This window comes from Mixophyes fleayi, chromosome 10, assembly GCF_038048845.1.
Source record: "Mixophyes fleayi isolate aMixFle1 chromosome 10, aMixFle1.hap1, whole genome shotgun sequence".
In the NCBI taxonomy this organism is placed as follows: Eukaryota; Metazoa; Chordata; class Amphibia; order Anura; family Limnodynastidae; genus Mixophyes; species Mixophyes fleayi.
The window spans coordinates 62,368,310-62,389,850 of NC_134411.1; the positions used below are offsets into that span (position 1 = coordinate 62,368,310).

Genomic DNA, 21,541 nt, shown 5'->3' on the forward strand with positions numbered 1-21,541 from the left:
TAGTCTTAACTCTTAAGTAATGTATAATCAAGACACCCACCAACTTGTTGGCAAATAACTCTTATTTATTTAAATTAAACCATAACTGCAATGGTGGCAGGAGAACACTGTACTCGACCTTATCCATCAATAAGCGCACACTGTTTCTTAAACTTGAAGGGAGACAGCCGTCCCCAGGCATACCAGAACTCGCACCCTTCTGGGCTAATCGTAATGCACCGCAAGTCAGCCCAGATGAGCTGTACTTGCACCGAACCTAAGCCGCCTCTTTGAAGGGCACGGGTTCAGAAAGCCTGACTACTATAATAGTGTGCTTTACCACTTTGCTTATCCTGTACAGTGTTCACCAGCCATGCCAGGTTCCCTCCTGAACCTAGGCCCACCACCATTCTACCACTTAACCCATTTGCCTAACGCCTCATAAATCTCTCCAATAAAAATACCTAACCCTATATCTGTTAGGTGCACCCCATCAGGCCTGTAGAGGCCCGGGTTCTGAAACCTTATTTCCGGATGCTCAATTCATAGCCCACCAATTGACCGCAAATACCTGGCTATGACTGCATTCACCTTCTTACGGGCACAGTCTGCCATTTTTCGTCTAGAAAAGATCTCCACACTAGCCGGGGAACTATGTCGGACCAGCACTGGAACAATTCAGGCCAGGAGGCATGTACCCATGCTAGGTCTGACACTATTGCTAGGTGCAACTCAATAGATTTAGCGTTGCCAAAATCTTTACCCCCCAGATGTATAACAAGAATATGGAGAACCCCACTTTCTGCTATTTTTCTAGACAGTATTCCTTTAAAACTCTGCCTCCTCATTCCCTTCCACTACCAGGATACCACTACCAGGCAGGGGAAAGCAGCTGTGTCACCAGCCGCACAGTGAAACGCCGTCCAGTACACAAATGAGTGAACAAGGATCCAGATCTTCAGCGGAGTTCCATGCAGCAAAAACAACACTGTTAAAGCATCACACAGCAACATAGCAATTTCATATGCCTTTGAACACCGAAGCCACTGCACATCGAGACAAACGAGACCCACTCCAAGGAGAAGGAAAATTGGGAGAGATCAGGAGGAAACAAAAAAGAATTAGCCGAAGGTTGAGCAGAAGAAGATGAGCAACACAGGTGAAGGTAAAAACCGTCAAAATCTTGTGGTACCAATAGCCAATCAGGTCCACTTTTAGAGGGAAAATACGGAAAAATCCCTTTGCGCCCCTGCACCCAAGAGCAGCAAGCAACAACTGTGTCCACCCATGAAAAGGAGGATAATAAAAGTTCAATAGAGAAGGGAGGGACTCACGTATCGCCGATATACAGCGGGTTTCCGTCTGCCCAAATCCTGAATATATATGCCTGACTCCCCATACAGCTGCAGACATGGCTGCACCAATTCTAAATGAATGTGTGCAAATTGCGAGCTATTCAAACTTAAGGCGTCCAGTGTGCACTTAAAGACCAATGTGAACTGATACCGCATGAGAGGGGACCCATCACTATGCACCAGTTCCGAAAAGCTAGAGGCCACCTGCACCGATTAAATCGCCCCTTACCCATCTGATCCGTCTTGGACTGCCGCTCCCTGCAAGATATCGAATGAGGTGATAACACTACGTCCTGAGCTACCATCCCGGAGAGAGGGGCAGACCGCCCGGAGGCAACCAACTTGCTCTGACTGCTTTCATATGGATCCCGGGCTACACCAGATATCGCACCTAACAAATCTTTCAATATTCCTAATAGTTCTCCTGCAATCAGGTAGAACGGGTCGCTTCCTTGCCCAGCCCCTCAATGCCCTAGCAATTAAGAAACCCCTAGTCACATCAACTAAACCATATAGCTTGGAAAAAAAATTAGATACCTGCGAGGAAGGCAGATATCGCTGCCTTAATCTTACCGGCGTTATAGCCGGACCACACAAATTCCTGCATCCTGTTGTGCCCATCACCACCGACCCCCGGGATCGCATTCCAAAAAGTGAGCCACTCCCGCCAGGCAGCCCAATATCTACGTAGTGTAGAAGGAGCTAACGAGGCTTCTGTCAGGCTTCTTATTCCGGCCTCACAATCTACCCGACATAAACGGGCCAGGGAGAACCATTGGGAGTCGCCTCCGGGGCAAGCATCTGAAACTTGTCCGAATTCCCCATGGACAGAGCATCCGCCAACTGTTTTCAACCCCAGGCACATGCCGAGCCATAAAGGATATGTCATAGGACAGGCAGCACAATATCAGTCTTCGGAGCAAGCGGATTACTGGGGCAGAGAAAGCGCTCTGCTTATTAATTGCTTGGACCACTCCCAGGTTGTCACACCAGTAGACAACCTGCTAGCCCTGAAACCTAGCTGCCCACAGTTCCACTGCAACTATGATGGGAAAAAGCTCTAGCAGGACCAAATTAGCTGTCCAACCAGCACGGAGCCAAGCACCGGGTCATTACGACTTGCACCAATCACCGTTGAAATAGGCCCCAAACCCAACTGAGGCTATGGCATCCTGAATAACTGGAACTCACATCTTGAAATTGGGGGTTCAGGCCAAGCACGGACACCGTTAAAATCCTGAAGAAACAGTTTCCACACTCGCAAGGCCTCCCTAATCTCCTGTGATAAAGGAATAAGACAGTGGGGCCGTGAGAAGCCGGCGGTCATCCTCTCTATCTTGTGGCAAAATACTTTGCCCATTGGTATAAGCCTACAGGCAAAATTAGCCCCAAAAAGGATTGTGCCTCTTTCAGCTGTATACTTGGGAAGTGTAACACAGCGCCGATTAACGATAGTTGCTTGCCAACCTTATTGGCAGGTAATCTACACAGGCCCCTTTGAGTATCAATTTCAGTTTCCAGATAAGACAGCCGATCCATGGACCATCTGCCTTATCATGCGCAACCGGAACCCCCAAAGAGTAAAACTGGGAGACCAGGGAAAATAGAATCTCTCCACAGGTTGCAGACTGCCCCGGGCCTATCACCAGGAAGTCATCCTAATAGTGAGCGACCCCCTGGGGAGATCCCTGCCCCACCCCCTCTTGCTGGTCTGTCTCTGGGCGTGTGGGGCCCACTACAGAGCGAGCAGGTATGAGTGAACTTGCATGTGGCTCCTCGTTTACAATGCCTCTGGTTAAAGGCATAACATTGCCCTTTCCACTGTAACGTCATGCCAGGCCTCCCTCGCCATGGTGGACGCCTTTTGGCTGCAGGTACAGGGTCACCCCATCCCTCCTCCGTAATCTTAAGCCAGGCCGTAAACGTGTTTGGACCCAAATAGATTCGGGTGGTGTATTTTGAACTGAATTCCTCGTCATACGCTAGCGAAATACCCGGGCGAAATGAGACATGCATCCCTTGTATCATATGAAGGTACTTCAGCACCTCCATGTACTCCCCAGGGCAAGACTCAAGGTAACATGCCATGAACAAATATGCTCCGCTCAACCAATTTTTGTAACTTTTAAAACTAGCCTCGCTGCCACTGCCCTTCGCTAGTGCCGCCGCTGCAGCTTTCTTGACCTTCTTGGTAAGTGAACATGTCCACGAACCGCCCATTAAGGATCCTATTCCACACTGAAGCGCAAACCCTTGTATATATGGCCGTATTCTTGCAGTGCCGCATCTCGGATCCTGTGAGCCGGCTAGCCCTACTATGCATACAGTGCCCACATGTCCTATGCACAACCTTCTGTGGGACAAAATATTTGCGCAGCGTTTTAATCAACTTGGGAGGGCAGGCGCCAGAACTCTCAGAATCCTGACTAGTGCAGTAGCTTCTACCGATAACTGCCGCTGCAAAAATACTGATCAGCATCCATTGCCTGGCCCGCCACTTCATCTGCTGGGAAAGAGAGGTTAGTTCCATCCGTGTCAAACAAACACAGCGACCCCTGCCAATCTTCTACCAACGCAGCGCGAGAGCGACTCCTGCCACCCTGTGGAGATCGGGAACTGGATGCCCTGCTGCACGATACCACCAGTGACTCATCCATGAGCGTCCCCACCCTAGGCGCCTCCGCCGCTGCTCCCGCCACCAAAGCAGCACTGCGAGGCCTAGGTATTCTACTGGGGCGCTTCATCGTCCTGGCTGAAGATGCTACTCTTTCTACGGCCTGCGGCATATTGCTCCTCCAACCGCCCTAGCAGGATATCTGGCTGTCTCCCTAGAACATGCAGCGGAAGGGATCTCCCTGCTCCTCTAACAAAGCGTCCCGGCTGCCCCTCTCTCCTTTGATGTGGCAGAAATGCTCTAGATGCGTCCACGTCCCGGGCGCCACTGCCAGAAGTGCCGCACTGGAGTGACATCCATCACCTCCGGTCTCTCTCCTCGTGTGACGGGCAGGGGGGTACCCCTCATCCGCTGTGTGGTGCACTGGTGCACTAACCCTGGCCAGGGTGGGGTGCAGACATTGCTTCAGCCGCAGCACGTCCGCGATGCCGGATTAAGGTTGAGGCCACATCGTCACTCCTGACAGATAACTGGGAATCTATAAGCAGTAGGGTAACTGAATGAAACAAAAAGAAGACAAGGGTGGGGGGGGGATGGGAAAGAGGGGGTGAGTTAAAGGGAAAACAAGCAAAGGAGGGGGAAATATAATTAAAAAAAAAGGGGAAGAAAGAAATGAGAGAAAGAGGGGAAGAGATAAAATAGCTAAAGCAATAAAGAATAAAGGGGGGGATCTGAGCATCAACAAATCAAAGAAAGACAGGACAGGGAGACAGACAATATGCTGATACTCATCCCTTGCTGTCCTGGGCCAAGAAAGTGAGATAACTCCACCCCCACTCTTTTACACTGATCCATTAGGCCTGCCCCATCATGACACTTGCTTGCACATTACCCTTCTACTTCTTTTGTTAACCCTTAGTGCTCAAACTTGAATATGTACCCACACAAAGCTTTTTGTTTTCCATAGGGCTTAATCCATCCCTCAGTTCTCATAACCATCCCAATATTGTAAGCCTGGCATCCATTATAAATATGTTTAGTACCCAAGTGCTTTGAGCCAGTGTGCAGCAGCCACATATTTTGTGCTGTAAAAAGTCCAAAATTAAACTATGTACCCATGTTCTCGACTCTAATAATTTGTCAGTCCTTGTCCAAAAGATATATGTGACATCACTGTACTCAGTAGAACAAGCTGATTACATTTTGGTAACTTTCTGGGATTGCTCTAATTGTGTGAAAAAACTGTGAGAACAGTCATGGAAGAATGTACTTCCCATTTGCATTATACATAAAATGAAAAAAGATATTTACATGACTATGCTGCAAGAAAGCTCAGTTACAAGTAGAGATGTGCACCGGCGACTTTTGGTGTCTCGTGTTTTGTGTTTTGGATTCGGATTTCCGCAATGTTTTGGGTTCGGATTTGTTTCGCAAAACACCTGCCGAAAGGTTTTGGTTCGGATTTAAGGTTTTGGATTCGGATTTTTTTTGAAAAAAGCATAAAAAGTTCAAAAATCAAGTTTTTGGGCTTATTTTCACTCCTACGCTATTATTAACCTCAATTACATTCAATAACACGCATTTCCACTAATTTACTGTGTATTCTGAACACCTCACAATATAGTTATTAGTCCAAAACGTTGCAACGAGGTATCTTTCTGGACTGCGTAGTGGAGTGGTCCCCACAATATAATAAGAAAACCATCAACTGGTCTTAATCGCACCAAAAAATGTACCTGGACGGCGTAGAGGAGTGGGTCACCACAATATAAATTAAAAACCCTGAACTTGTATGATTCGCACCAATAATGTACCTGGACTGCGTAGAGGAGTGGGTCACACAATATAAATTAAAAACCCTGAACTTGTATGATTCGAACCAATAATGTACCTGGACTGCGTAGAGGAGTGGGTCACCACAATATATATAATAAGAAAACCATCAACTGGTATGAAACGCACCGAATAATGTACCTGGACTGCGTAGAGGAGTGGGTCACCACAATATAAATTAAAAACCCTGAACTTGTATGATTCGCACCAATAATGTACCTGGACTGCGTAGAGGAGTGGGTCACCACAATATATATAATAAGAAAACCATCAACTGGTATGAATCGCACCGAATAATGTACCTGGACTGCGTAGAGGAGTGGGTCACCACAATATATATAATAAGAAAACCATCAACTGGTATGAATCGCACCGAATAATGTACCTGGACTGCGTAGAGGAGTGGGTCACCACAATATAAATTAAAAACCCTGAACTTGTATGATTCGCACCAATAATGTACCTGGACTGCGTAGAGGAGTGGGTCACCACAATATATATTAAAAACCCTGAACTTGTATGATTTGCACCAATAATGTACCTGGACTGCATAGAGGAGTGGGTCACCACAATATATATAATAAGAAAACCATCAACTGGTATGAATCGCACCGAATAATGTACCTGGACTGCGTAGAGGAGTGGGTCACCACAATATAAATTAAAAACCCTGAACTTGTATGATTCGCACCAATAATGTACCTGGACTGCGTAGAGGAGTGGGTCACCACAATATATATAATAAGAAAACCATCAACTGGTATGAATCGCACTGAATAATGTACCTGGACTGCGTAGAGGAGTGGGTCACAACAATATAATAAGAAAACCATCAACTGGTCTTAATCGCACCAATAAATGTATCTGGACTGCGTAGAGGAGTGGGTCACCACAATATAATAGGAAAACCATCAACTGTTCTTAATCGCACCAAAAAATGTACCTGGACTGCGTAGAGGAGTGGGTCACCACAATATAATTTTAAAACCCTGAACTTGTATGATTCGCACCAATAAATGTATCTGGACTGCGTAGAGGAGTGGTCACCACAATATAATTAATAAAAAACCCTCCACAGGTCTGAATTTCCCCAAAAAAAATTCTGGACTATGTAGTGGGGTGGCCCCGGTACTAAATTTGATACCTGGCCCACAATACCTCCTCCAAGTTCCAAGTGTAGTGTTTATAACATATTAACACTACACTAATTCTAGCATGTCAAACCCTCTTATTTTAAATAATGACAGGGCATTTAACTTTTGATTAAATTTTTGTAATTTGTTGACATTTTCTTTTACTTTTTGAACATGGCAAACGACTGTTGAATGGTCACATAATGCCAAAAAAATAGTTGCAAGATGGAATTGTCTTTGGGCCCTCCCACCCACCCTTATGTTGTTGAAATAGGACATGCACACTTTAACAAACCAATCATTTTAGCGACAGGGCCTACCAAACAACTGTGGCTGAAATGATTGGTTTGTTTGGGCCCCCACACCAAAATAACAATTCATCTCTCCCTGTACAAACTAAACAGGCTCTACTGAGGAAAGATGTCGTCCTCATCCTCAACCTCTGATTCCTCTCCCCCTACAGTGTGTACTTCCTCCTCCTCACACATTATCAATTCGTCCCCGCTGGACTCCACAACCACAGGTCCCTCTGTACTATCTGGAGGACAGTGCTGTACTTCATTGAGGAATTGATTATTCATTTTTATAAACATCATTTTTTCAACGTTGTGAGGAAGCAACCTCTTTCGCTGCTCACTGACCAGGTTCCCTGCTGCACTAAAAACTCTTTCCGAGTACACACTGGAGGGGGGACAACACAGGTAAAATAGAGCCAGTTTGTACAGGGGCTTCCAAACTGCCTTTTTTTCCTGCCAGTAACAATATGGACTGTCTGACATGTCTATTTGGATGGTGTCAGCAAAATAATCCTCCACCATTTTTTCAATTGTGACAGCATCCAATGTAGCGACAGTAGACATGTCTACAATGGTTGGCAGGTCCTTCAGTCCGGACCAGATGTTATCAGCATCCCCGCAAGCGGCTCTTTTAGGAAAACTGAGCTTTTTCCTCGCAGCCATAGATGTGGAAGAAAATGAGGGTGGAGCTGTTGGCATGTCACGGTCCTCTTCAGAGGACAATCTCCTGACCAGAAGGTCTTTGCACCGCTGTAGACTTGTGTCCGCCGGAAACAGAGACACAACATATGCTTTAAACCGAGGATCGAGCACGGTGGCCAGAATGTATTCCTCTGACTTTAAAAGAGTGACCACCCTCGGATCCTGGCAAAGCGTACGAAGGGCTTCATCCACAAGAGCTACATGCTTTGTTGGATCGCAATGCTTTACCAGCTCCTCCCTCACTTTCTGCAGCTGCTTCTGCAACAGCCTGATCAGGGGAATGACCTGACTCAAGCTGGCAGTGTCGGAACTGACTTCTCGTGTGGCAAGTTCAAACGGCTGGAGAACCTTGCACAACACGGAAATCAGTCTCCACTGCGCTTGACTCAGGCGCATCCCCACTCCTTTGCCTATGTCGTATGTGGCTGTGTAGGCCTGAATGGCCTTTTGCTGCTCCTCCATCCTCTGCAGCATATAGAGGGTGGAGTTCCAGCGCGTCGCAACCTCTTGTTTGAGGTGATGGCAGGGCAGGTTCATGCTTTTTTGATGTGCCTCTAGTCTGCGGTAGGCACTGGCTGAATGCCGAAAGTGTCCAGCAATTTTGCGCGCCACTGCAAGCATCTCCTGCACACCCCTGTCACTCTTGAGGTAATGCTCCACCACCAAATTAATGGTGTGTGCAAAACATGGGACGTGCTGGAAATTGCCCATATTTAATGCCCGCACAATATTACTCGCATTGTCTGACACCACAAATCCCCATGAGAGTCTAAGTGGGGTAAGCCACTGGAAGATAATTTCCCTCAGTTTCTCTAATATGTTGTCAGCGTTGTGCCTCTTATTAAAGCCTGTAATACACAATGTTGCCTGCCTTTGCACAAGCAGCCATTTTGTAGATGCTGCTACTGATGCAGCTGGTGCTATTGCTGCGGAAGGCGATGCATCTACCCAGTGGGCTGTCACAGTCATATAGTCCTTCGTTTGCCCAGAACCACTTGTCCACATGTCCGTGGTTAAGTGGACAGTGGGTACAACTGCATTTTTAGGAGCACTGAGGACACTTGATCGTACTTCTCTGTACATTTTTGGTATCGCCTGCCTAGTGAAGTGGAATCTCGACGGGATTTGGTACCGGGGACACAATACCTCCATCAACCCTCTAAACCCCACTCCACTGATGGCGGACACCGGGCGCACGTCTAACACCAACATTGCAGTTACAGCTGCAGTTATACGCTTTGCAATAGGGTGATTACGATCGTATTTTGTGGTCATGGCAAACGACTGTTGGACGGTCAATTGTTTTGTGAAAGACTTAGCGGTCTTACGACTTCCCCTCTGGGAAGATGACCGACTAACAGCAGCAGTGGCAGTAGTAGGCGTACCGCTGCAGGATTCCTCAGATGAATCCCGTATTGGAGAGGAGTCAGTCTGGCTGCTGACTTGGGCTGCAGGACTGAATCTGATGGAGATCGTGGAGGAAGTTGACGAGGAGGGTGTTGCTGGTGTGTATCCAACTGGACCACGGGATTTAGGTGTCCCTGTACCGATGACGGTCCTAGCCCCAGTTTCTGAACTAACCACTGAACTATGAAGGTTATTCAGGTGACATATAAGGGAGGATGTCCCTAGGTGGGCAAGATCCTTACCCCTGCTTATTTGAGCTTTACATAAGCTACATATGGCCATACATTGGTTGTCCGGATTTGGATAAAAATAACTCCAGACCGAAGAGGTGCATTTTTTGGTCTTCTGACCAGGCATGACGATGGGCTTTTTCATCCCATGGACATCAGCTTTTTCCCCCCCTGGTGCCTCATTTACAATAACCACATCACCATCCTCATCATCAAGTTCCTCCACAGCGCCAGCTACATCATCAATAGCCTCCTCCCGAGCCACCTCCTCCCGTACAGTGATGGGAAGGTCAGGCTTGACAACCACCAACACCCTTGGACTCGCCTTGGGGATTTGTGATAATTTCTCTTTAGAAGGCAGAGTTGTTTGCTGTTTTGTTGCTGACAGCATAACTCTCTTCAATTTTTTGTAGGGGGGGGGAGGAGGAGGAGGGCTAAGATCCTTGGGTGAAGATGGACAACTAGTCATGAACACGGGCCAGGGCCTAAGCCGTTCCTTGCCACTACGTGTCGTAAATGGCATATTGCCAACTTTACGTTTCTCCTCAGATGATTTTAAGTTTCTCTTTTTGCTTTTTTTTGAGAACTTGGGCTTTTTGGATTTTACATGCCCTGTACTAGGAGATTGGGCATCGGGCTTGGAAGACGACGTTGATGGCATTTCATCGTCTATGTCATGACTAGTGGCAGCAGCTTCAGCATTAGGAGGAAGTGGATTTTGATCTTTCCCTACTTTATCCTCCAAATTTTTGGTCTCCATTATATGTAGCACAAGATACTGCAGAATGTGTGAACCTGGTAATATTGCAGACAGTACCAATGGACTTATACTGCAGGATTGGTTTTGCAAATTTTGTTGTAATTAATTTTTTTTTAATTATTTTTTTGTATTTTTTTTTATAACTTTTTTTTAATTTTTTAAACACTTGGGAATAATGGGGAAATAACTATGACAGAGCACAGCACACAGCACCACTGAACTTTTACTGTTGAATGTGTGAACTTGGTAATATTGCAGTACCAATGGGCTTTTACATATATAACTTTTTTTTATTTTTTAAAACACTTGGGAATAATGGGGAAATAACTATGCCCTTAGAAGCACAGAGCACAGGACACAGCACCACTGGACTGAACAGGACATAGCACAGGACCCAGCAGCACCACTGAACTCAAAATTGACAGAGCACAGCACACAGCACCACTGGACTGATACTGCAGAACACAGCACAGCACAGAACTAAACAGCACAGCACAGAACTAAACAGCACAGCACAGAACTAAACAGCACAGCACGAGATCTACCAGGACAGAGGACCACCTAACACACCCTCCCTCTACCCTGATCAATGCCCGAGTGAAGTTGCGGCGACTAGCGGGGAATTTATAGGATCCGAGTATCGCGAGATCCGACAGCGGGATTATGACTCACAGCCTTGGTTTCAAGTTTTCATTTGGCGCCAATACCCGGATCTGTCTCAGATCCGACTCGGATCGGAAAGGTTCGGGTGGGCTCGGATTCACAAAATCCGAGTGCGCTCATCTCTAGTTACAAGTAAACAATATACCATTTAAAATGACTAAAACAAATTAAGCTGGTGAAATATGTATTGTCAGGAAGGGTTAAACTAAATTTTATTTCAAGGCTCATCCAGATAGATATTTGTGAGCGCTTTAACAAATCTAAGTACATCATTTTCTGATGAGAACACAGTCCTTAGAAGACATCTCGAAAATGCTGCAGACACAGGGATTATTGATACCTGTTTATACATCCCAAGATTTGGGTAGACTGCATCGAGACACCTCTTTCTCTGCTCCCCTCCAAACGCCTTTATTGCCATGAGCACCAGTGACCATGGCATCGGTTCACTACTGTTCTACCATGATTGTTTTTTCATGTAGCACACAAATACTTCATAGCTTATTTGTACACTGAAATTTAAAGTTGATATTTGTGTGCTACATGAAAAAACAGTCAGTATTTAACTTATGTGCAAAACAGAAAACTGATTTTCACCCCTTGCATTGTTTTGTCCCGGAGACTTAAATAAGATATTTCTTAATTTAAGATCCTTAATGAATCAGGCCCCATGTGGGAACTATTACTACTGTGAAGTTTACCCAGCACAACTCAACCAAAGTACACATTTCTAAAATATTCAAGCAGTGCCACATAGATCAACCACATACAGTCTTACTATATTTTTTCTAGCCTGGACACACAGGCTTTCTCCACTCAGTCAATTGAATGTAGTAAAAATACAACATTAACAAAAGGTTTCTAAGGGATATCTGATCCACTTAAATCTGGAATATATAATCGCATGTTTATTTCAGCAAAACATCTTCTGGCATTGAATGGATTAAATATTTTCTATAAATTACATTTTTTATTGTGCAGTTCTACTTTTCTTTTGGTTTGCAGGATAATTTAATGTGTGGGTGACATCCTGTTTTTAACCTCAGCCAGTGTATGCCCCATAATGCTGTACCAAATGGCCACCTGCCGGAATAGATTTAGCATCTGTGATATTTAAGGATTTCTCATCACCTCTTGTAGGGTAACCTGTGACATATTTTTTCTCTCTCAAATAATTCAGTAATTTTTTTCTTAGTAGAAGAAGGCAGAGTAGCCCAAAGCTAAATATTGTATCATGAGCACAGAATTTTCCCATTTAACCCAATGATCTTCCACAAGAACAAGTAAAGCATTTTTTTCTTAATACACCAATTCTTTATAGAATGCTTAATATATATATTTCATAACCCTTATAAATTGTCATATCCAAAGTCTACTATATATAAATTTAAAAGTATATATTTTGCAAGTAAATAGAAACAATATGCTTATAGCTTATAATATATATTGCAGAGATAGAACTAATCATTTTTAATGCTTAAATATATTGTATAATATATAATAATTCTTTATATAGCATATTTCTCCCACTTTAAAAAGCACTTTAAATTATTGTAGAGAAGGTGGCAGCACACAGCTGTTATTTTATGGAATCATTCACAGCAATCATTCCCCCCATTGAAGCTTACAGTCTAAATTCCCTACCACACACACTAGGGTCCATTTTTGTCAGAAGCCTTAACTTATCAGTATGTTTTTACACTGTGCGGGAGGATCATTGTACCTGGAGGAAACCCATGCAAATACAGGGAGAACATACAAAATGCACAAAAATAAACCATTATAGAAGTCGATACCATGACCCCTGCGTTGTGACGCAGCAATGCTAACCACTGTACCACTACTACTTTTACTTGAGTTTTGCATTGTAATGACATGAAATAATTATTTTAGCTGGCTTCCCAGTTATGTTGCATTGGCAAATTAAAGTAATTGGCTTACCATTGGGAGGTGGCAAGTCATTATTTTGCACCCTGTAATGACTAGTACAATCCTGTATTATTCTGAATTACAATTTGCTCATATTTAGTGTCACATTTTATTTCCTTACAGCACGAAGTTAGAATGGATTTATTAATTAGAATTATGACTCATCGTCATCATCATTTATTTGTATGGTGCCACAAAACTATAGTACTGGACAGTATAACAAATCATACAGAAAAACAAAACAGAAAAAGTACATATGAGGTTGATATAGGAGGTGCAGACACAAGACAGTGGGTGGAGAGGTCCCTACATGAGAGTTTACAGGCTAGAGGTAATTTCTCAAGCAATAGAAGATAATTTGACTCAGAATGGAGCTGCTGGTAGAACACTCCGAGGGAGCAGTATCAGGTGGGGGAAGGGTAGGCCTTACTGGTCGATGGTTTGCAAAGTACTTGGTAGCTCTTTTCTTTTCTTCTTAAGAACTACTAATGCAAAATACATGGTTACCCCCAAGCATCTCTCCACATGCTCACTAAAGCTAACACCAGCAATACACCCATTACAAAAGAGCTAAAAACATTCATATTTATGTAAAGAGCTAAGAAAAGACCTGCCACGTATTTTGCCACCCCAATCAATCAAACAAGCATCCATTGAGTTTTCATTATACCCACTCCATGTATACACACCTATGTAGTCTAATATAAATAATCTTATTATCCAGAAACCATAAATTTAGAAAACATGAAAAAATGTAAATGTTTTCTACTTTCTGGTGATATCGTACATACAAACATGATCACCAAGGACCTCCTCCTACAGTGTGGGGAAAACAGTGATTTTTTAAAATATAATATAATATAGTTCAGTATGAAGAAGTCACTGTGGTTTTTTATGAAGACTTTGTTAAAGAATACATGGAGTTAAAGAATAAATGAAAGTTGTTAAATGGCGTTATATGAATATGCCTCCAAAATGAACGTTGTAGGCCATTAATGTTAATATAGATGACAATATGAAAATAGCAGCATTTCCTTATGTAAGTATCTTCTTGTTTTGATTCACATTTAACATAGACAATGTGGCTTTGAGCTGCAATAAAAATATATTTTGAAAGATGGGAAATTAACTATATTTCTAACCATATGTATCCTAAATTATTTTTAAATGATATTTTCTCGGTATGATCAAATAACTGTGTGCCTTCTCTTTTATCTTTTCTGGAAGTTTGTTGTGATTACTAGTATTGTGACCTACAATCCATTGTCATATGAGGAATACCACTTTCCTCCTTGGGCTAATCGCACTGGATGGATGATTGCACTGTCATCGATGATACTAGTGCCTCTCTATTTTATCTACAAATTTATCACAGTGCCGGGGTCCTTTAAAAAGGTAAACATTGTAAAAGGTTATTTTAAATATTATACATAATATATGAACTTTACTTTTCACATTTTGTTGCAATTAATTCATTCCACTGTAATTATAATGATTGTAATTTATGAAGGATTAAAGGAAAAATAGCACCCAAGCAGCATCTCTATGAATGAGGTGGAGTTGGAGGCAGAATCCAAATGTATTTTATCACTGCACTAGCAGAATAGGATAGAATCAGAAAAAAAAAATGCAGTGCTGCCCCAGTATTTGTGTGTTCAATGTATGTTACTATGTGTGCATTGATAGGATGCAGTATGTTTGTATTGTAGTTACAATACAATGTTTAGATGCTGTGTTCAGTGCTTTGTTGCTGTAGTAGAAATGAAAGTGTGGGTAACAAACACAAGTCGTAATACATGAAGGGTAACATAAATGTCATATTACAAGGGCAATTCCCAGGCTATCATCTTTGAGCCATATGCATAAAGCGGCAACTCCCCTTTATTTTTTCAATTGTTGCTTTACTAATACTATCTGTGTTTTGCAATCCAGATATATTAATATACATTTTATTTTCATTGCTCATAGTTACAATACTGAGCTATTGGTCTTATCTTCTTAATTAAAAAAATCATAATGTTCTGCAATCTTTTTCATTTAATAAAAATATATTTTATGGTTAATTGAGCCAAGTGTTCTGAAATTGATATTTGTCATTTATTGTTTTATAGATTTGTAAATTTCTTTGAATACTTATGGGAACTTGTTTTTAGTGCTGTCTGTTGTGTGTATTTTTATAGACATCTACTAGGTACATTTGGCGTGTAGTAATCTCTATGTAGTCCTATGGCTGCCTGCCATGTTTAGTGCTACAACTATTGGTACAATAGAACAATTCCACTGCAGAAGCAAAAAAGAAACTAGCATACTGATTCACATGGTGGGAAATTTGAGGTAGTATTGTGACATTAATTTATTCGATGTGCCCTGAGGGTGTAGTCTAGATGTGTATTGAACGTATGCTGATTATCCAATGGGATGCACTGTGAGTGTCTTGTCTGAATTGTCATGATATTTGTGCATTTATAATTTATGTTTATTAAATGTGGCCCTCCATTGGTTTTTAGAGAAAGATGTGATCTACTTTATAGCATAGGTACAATTTGGTCTGACTGTTGCTAAACAGTATTGTAATACTGTACCATATCAACTTGTATAAAACAAAATGAGTATATTTCTGTACACTATTTCCACTAGGTTGAGTGAATTGGACATGATAGTATTTTAAACTTGTTGACAAAATCCATTGTAAATAGCTACAATGTACAAAATAACTTCATTTTTCCTTTATAAGTGGAGGGAGGTTATAATATATTAATTTGTAGATAATTCAGTTTAGAGGGAACAATTTCTGTCATAAATTTCACTTGCTATTTTTATTTTATAAACCACAATTTCACATGTACAAATATATATTTTTATTTTTAATATTTTAGAGACTTGCATATTGTATCACCCCAGAAAATGAATATCATCTTGTTGCTCAAGGAGACATCAGGCAGTTTAAGGTGAGTTTAATTATTCTTCCAGAAATGTGATAACATAGCAACTATCCAATGAATACATAAGTCGGATTTAAACTCAATAAACACAGGTGTAAAACAGAACTATTTCATTATAGAGATGTTTTTTTTCCGGTCTATATTTCCCAATTCCTTTCTGACTGAATTAATCTGGGCTAAGTTAATTACATAATAGATTAAAATTAAGCCTATTACATCAATCCATTAAATGAATTCATGCAAGTACAGCATGTCAATTAATATTAAACATAATGGAAAGCATAGCTTAACAACAGTGGAGAGGATAAGATCTGCCCTTCCCTGCCTTAGCATGCTTATATCTCAAGGAAGTGATAAAGTAAACTTGTCTTAGACACATTTAGGTTTCACTATTTTCTTAAAATATTTAAAGGTATGTCACTTTTTAGTATTAAGCAACAGTTTAAAATACATTGTATGAAATATATAATACAATAAAAGTATTTTCATATGTAAGCATACATAATGTAATCAGCCATAATTATTTTGTAAATGACCTTCAACATTTCTTTAACTATCCGCTGAAATATAAACTTAAAAAAACAAGAGCCGACATTGTGGCACAGCACTACTATCATGCTATAGGGACTACACTCTACCAAATTTTTGGTCATTAAAGTCGTTACCATGTTGACACCTATTTCCAAGTCTTTCAAGTACTTCTATTTACTACTACTGTTTGTTGCAGATTAGATTTCACCCAGATAGGCTTAATTCACTAATTCCAGTGCATTCTATGAAAAATATGTTCAGTACTCTATGTAAAATAAAACTCTAAGGGGGGTATTCAATTGACGGCGTGATCGCCGAAAATCGAGCGCACAAAAAATATTACCGTTAATACGGTAATTACTCGCTGAATTTCAGCTCGCGGATCCCTGAGCTGCGAGCTGAAATCCAGCGAGTAAATTACCGTATTAACGTTTTTTACGCGCAGATTACCGCATTAATGGTAATATTTTTCGAGCGGTCAATTTTCGGCGATCACGCCGTCAATTGAATGCCCCCCTAAGGGTTATATTTATCAAGCGGCGGTTCCGAAAAACCATTGAGTATCGGGGGTTTGCTATCATTTTTTAAAACAGCAATTTTATTAAAAACAAAACTTGATGGCCTTTGTCTGTAATAAAACTGCACATTTAAACATTGATGGAATCATTTGTTGGAACATCCCCCGGATAAATATACCCCTAAAAATCTAAAATACATTCAGTAAGTTGAGAAGTCACTAAGTTTTATTCTTTGGCTAGGCATTCTTTGAAATAAGTCATCTGAAATATTTTCAGTTAATATTTGGTAATTTGGGTATTTAAAATATGAATATATACCTGATATAAACTTTGAAATTAAATTGCAAAAATAACTTGTGGTCTGTCCGTTTGTCTACTTTAGTTAGTTAGAGTAGTAGCTCTGATCTTGTACTAAAAGTCTCTTTCTGACTACATGTTTTTACATTTAGGCCATCTGACTAGGAGATAAGGCCTAGTCTAGAAATTCAGACAAACACAATAATAGGTCCAAGACAATGGCAAAGGTTGTGTTGACCATGGTACAAAACACCTCTTGCTCTATAAGCCAGTTCTTCGTTATTCCCTCTGACTACACTTGTTTATAACTCCTGTGTAAATTTTCACCTTAACACTCTATCCATCATGACTTCACTTAGACCCATTGGCTGCACTTGTTTGTACTCCAGGGGGTAAATGTATCATCTTGCGATTTATGCAAGTCAACGAAAATCGGCGATTTTGCAGTAAAAATTTAAAGCGGCGATAGATTGTAAAGGCAAGTTTACCTTTAAAATCCATCGCCGCTTTAAATTTTAACTGGAAAGTCGCGGATTTCCGGTGACTTGCATAAATCGCAAGATGATACATTTCCCCCCAGGTGGGTTTAGCCCTTACTCTGTTATTAAATCCTGCATTTTACTTTTCCTAACATTGCCCCACTTATAAGAAATATGAATTAAAAACACATTTTAGTTTGGACACTTATGAATCAAGACATTCAGTCTTCTGGACACCAACTGGCATATTATCACATAAAGGTGCAGATGGGAAAAGGAATGAGTCAGTGAGACCTTAGAAAACTGATCAACCACTACCCAGATAACTCTGCTACCAACCTACTACCTTCTAGTAATGTCAAAGACGATAGAGATAAAGGTAGAGGAAGAAGAGGACCTGCTGTACCTTGCAACTTGAAAGTTATGCAGATCAATTATTGCCTTTTTGATCTGCATAACCTTTTGAACCCGATATTGTTCTCTTGAATCACTTTGATACTATGCTGGCTAGAGAGCTTTGAGTTATGCCAGAAACTGGATAAATCTGTGGCAACAAAAGTTTATTCTAGAAGGAATCTTTTTGGTGATCTATTTAGCTGCTTTTATAAAGGAGGAATAAATGACATAAGGGATTTTGAGGATCTTCTTGGTCCAAGGGTGTAACGATCCAATAGTAGTCATTAGCCCTGATACTTTTAGAACCAGGTCAGTAAGTGGGAATAAAAGTGAACCAAAAAATAAGGCCATCAGACTTTGGATGGATTGCAGATCTTGGAGATTATTCAAAATCTGTATTAATGGTAATTAGGAGAAGTGCTCCTTTTAAAAAAAATATCTCCATTCTTCCAAGGCTATCACTGCTACTGTCATTCTTAGTCTCCAACAACTGTTAAAGCCACATGGATCATGCTTGCCAGACTTATTATGTTGGGATATGACCACACTGTCACACTCCGGGAAGCTGACACTACACACATTTGTGTTCAAACACTTCACAAGATGTATCTTCCAGGAATGATACTTTCTCCAACGGAGAATATAATAATGAGGCTTCTCAAGAGGAATATTTGATCCAGATATTGTTCTCTGGAACAACCTAGGTTTTTACTTCTCCTAATGTCAGGGATCATGGCTTACAAAACAGCCCTTGTTGCCACAGTACATACAGAGACAAAGAGGTTGCCAGCAAGAGGCAAATCGTTACAAATGAATAGGCACTTTTGTAGGAATAAACAGGTGCCAAGTGGCAGACTGCTGTTTTTGGGTGAGTCCCTTTTATGCAACCGTTGCCTGAAATTAATATCAATATTGTTGCAAAAGGGTGAAAAAGTTGTCAAGGGATGCTGGGATATCTCTTGCTATAACCTGCTAACTTTTTATTGAGTTTGTCTGAGATACCTTAAAAGGTGCTACCATTGCTTCATTATTCCAGCTGAGCTCCAAAGCCGACATACTAAAATGAAAGACTTACTGATCAGCATACAGGGTGCCCATAAGTGTAACAGAGGCAGAGGATATCAGACTTTTCAAAATACTGTGATAAAGGTAGAATTGTTGTATAGAAGAGGATTAATCATTTCCCATAGGGGTGGTTCCAAGCAAGAACTTTGCCAGAGAGCAGGGATATAACATACAGATGTTGCAAACATGAGAATGAGACCTGACATGACAACTAACATCCTTATAATTTGCTGTGGTGCTTTAAGGAAACACATCACATTTCATAAAGCATCCTGTGAAGTGTTTTTCACTAAGCATTACCTTTTTTATATACAGTTCTCTTTTTTCCATCACCATGTGTTGTATTCATTGCAATGAATGGGAAAACTCTGTGATAGATGAATAAGTAAAAATGGGCAGTAAAATATGGAACAATGAGCATAGGGTCACTCTGCTAAAATGGAAACTAGCCCCAGGTTACACAGTTAGGCGCAGTCATGGTATTATAGAGACAATCACAGTGTTGGTTACCCCTGTCCTTAATGTGAGTCAGACTCAGCCTGGTCATTACAAGGCTGGAACCTTTATGGGATGGAATAAAAATATGAACAATTACCAGACCCACACTGAAAAATGCTGGGACTTTTCTTGGCAACCATGGACTGTGTGTGGCAATGTAATAGCAAAAAATTGGGACCTTGGAGTTGCAACTTTGTGTCCCTAAGACCTCTTCCCCATTATATTGATATAATGATTTAGTAAATAAAACTCACACAGAAGGGTTAAACATTATTTAAATAAAGACTCCATGAAATAAAAAAAACTTTACACATGTTTTGTGCTATAGCTGAATGACACAGAGAAAGGATCATCATCATCATCTTCATCATCATCTATTTATATAGCGCCACTAAATCCACAGCGCTGTATCGAGAACTCATTCACATCAGTCCCTGCCCCATTGGAGCTTACAATCTAAATCCCCTAACATACACAGAGACAGAGAGAGACTAAGGGCAATTTTAATAGCAGCCAATTAACCTTCCAGCATATTTTTGGATTGTGGGAGGAAACCGGAGCACCCAGAGGAAACCCACGCAAACTCAACACAGATAAGGCCATGGTTGGGAATTGAACTCATGACCCCAGCACTGTGAGGCAGAAGTGCTAATCACTGAGCCACCGTGCTGCCCAAGGATCAAAGGATCAATCAATATTCTGATATTTCTGAAAACTATTACAAAACCACAGTTCTGTGTTGTGTACTGAAAAGTAAAATACTAATTAAAGATATTTATTAAAAATATAATATCATTTTACCATTTACTTGTCCATTATGGCACTGGACTTGGGGATGCTTTAAATAAAAAAAAAACAGCAATGGAAGGCAGGGAAATGTAGGGATCCATCAGTAAAAGAGTTGATTGAATTTAGAAACATAGAAACACAGAATTTGACGGCAGATAAGAACTGCTTGACCCATCTAGTCTACCCATTTTTTTTATTAACCTATGGTACCTTGGACTCTTTTTGATCATTTATTCTTTATGAGAATAATCTTATGTCTATCCCAAGCATCTTTAAACTGCTCTACTGTATTAGCCTCTACCACCTCTGATGAGAGGCTATTCCACTTATTCACTACCCTATCTGTGAAGTAGATTTCCCTCAAATGAATGCACCTTTTCTGCCACCACAAAGAATTTATTATGGTGTCCTTACGTTCACAGAACCACTTATTAATGTTTCATCACATACACATGTAGCATGAGCCTCTTGGACTTCGTAAATTCACAAAAAATCACGGAGAATACACTGGATTAAATGTATTTAATCTGAAAAATTGATTCCAAGGCTTAGTTACAAAAATTAATAACAAGACATACAATATGTTTGCAAAAATAAGTTTCAGGAAATAAAATAGGAAATAAAATCAGAGTCGCTACTTACTAGATGAGTACATGTGAGGGAACACAATTGAGGAATATGGGACATTTCAGTCTTGATAGATCCCCTCATGAAAATGCACACGTTATTGTCAAAGTCAGGTTTCAAACATTTTTCCACATAGCTTTTCACCCCCCACCTTTGGGGTTTAGCTGTCAATAAGGACAGATTGATCTCCCAAATATCACAGGGCTTTTCGAAGTGAGCTGGGGATGTTCTGAGATTGTGAATGTTTACAGGACCTTGAATTCTCACCTCTGCTCGCTCTGCTTAAGTGGCTAGATGGTTTACAACTTTGGGCTTCAAACTCCTTATCAGACGCCGTCCCCGCGCCTCCTCGCTAAGCGGGGACGGACGCCTGATTATGACGCTGGATATTTACCATTCTTCACTGTGTATGGGACCCACCCTACTCTTCCCACTTTTTCGTCCCCATCTCCCACAGTTCCTGCCGCCCATGCCATGACTCAAGATATGGCTAAACTA

The 21,541-nt window shown here is 41.3% G+C and overlaps 1 protein-coding gene across 1 annotated transcript in view; it reads left to right on the forward strand.

Annotated features, from left to right (window-relative positions):
• Positions 1-21,541, forward strand: part of SLC6A2 (solute carrier family 6 member 2) — a 548,687-nt gene that overhangs the window by 476,175 nt on the left and 50,971 nt on the right. The window contains exons 12-13 of the mRNA XM_075188836.1: positions 14,129-14,296; positions 15,778-15,849. Coding sequence (XP_075044937.1) covers positions 14,129-14,296; positions 15,778-15,849 — 240 coding nt within the window. The remainder of the gene's footprint in view (positions 1-14,128; positions 14,297-15,777; positions 15,850-21,541) is intronic.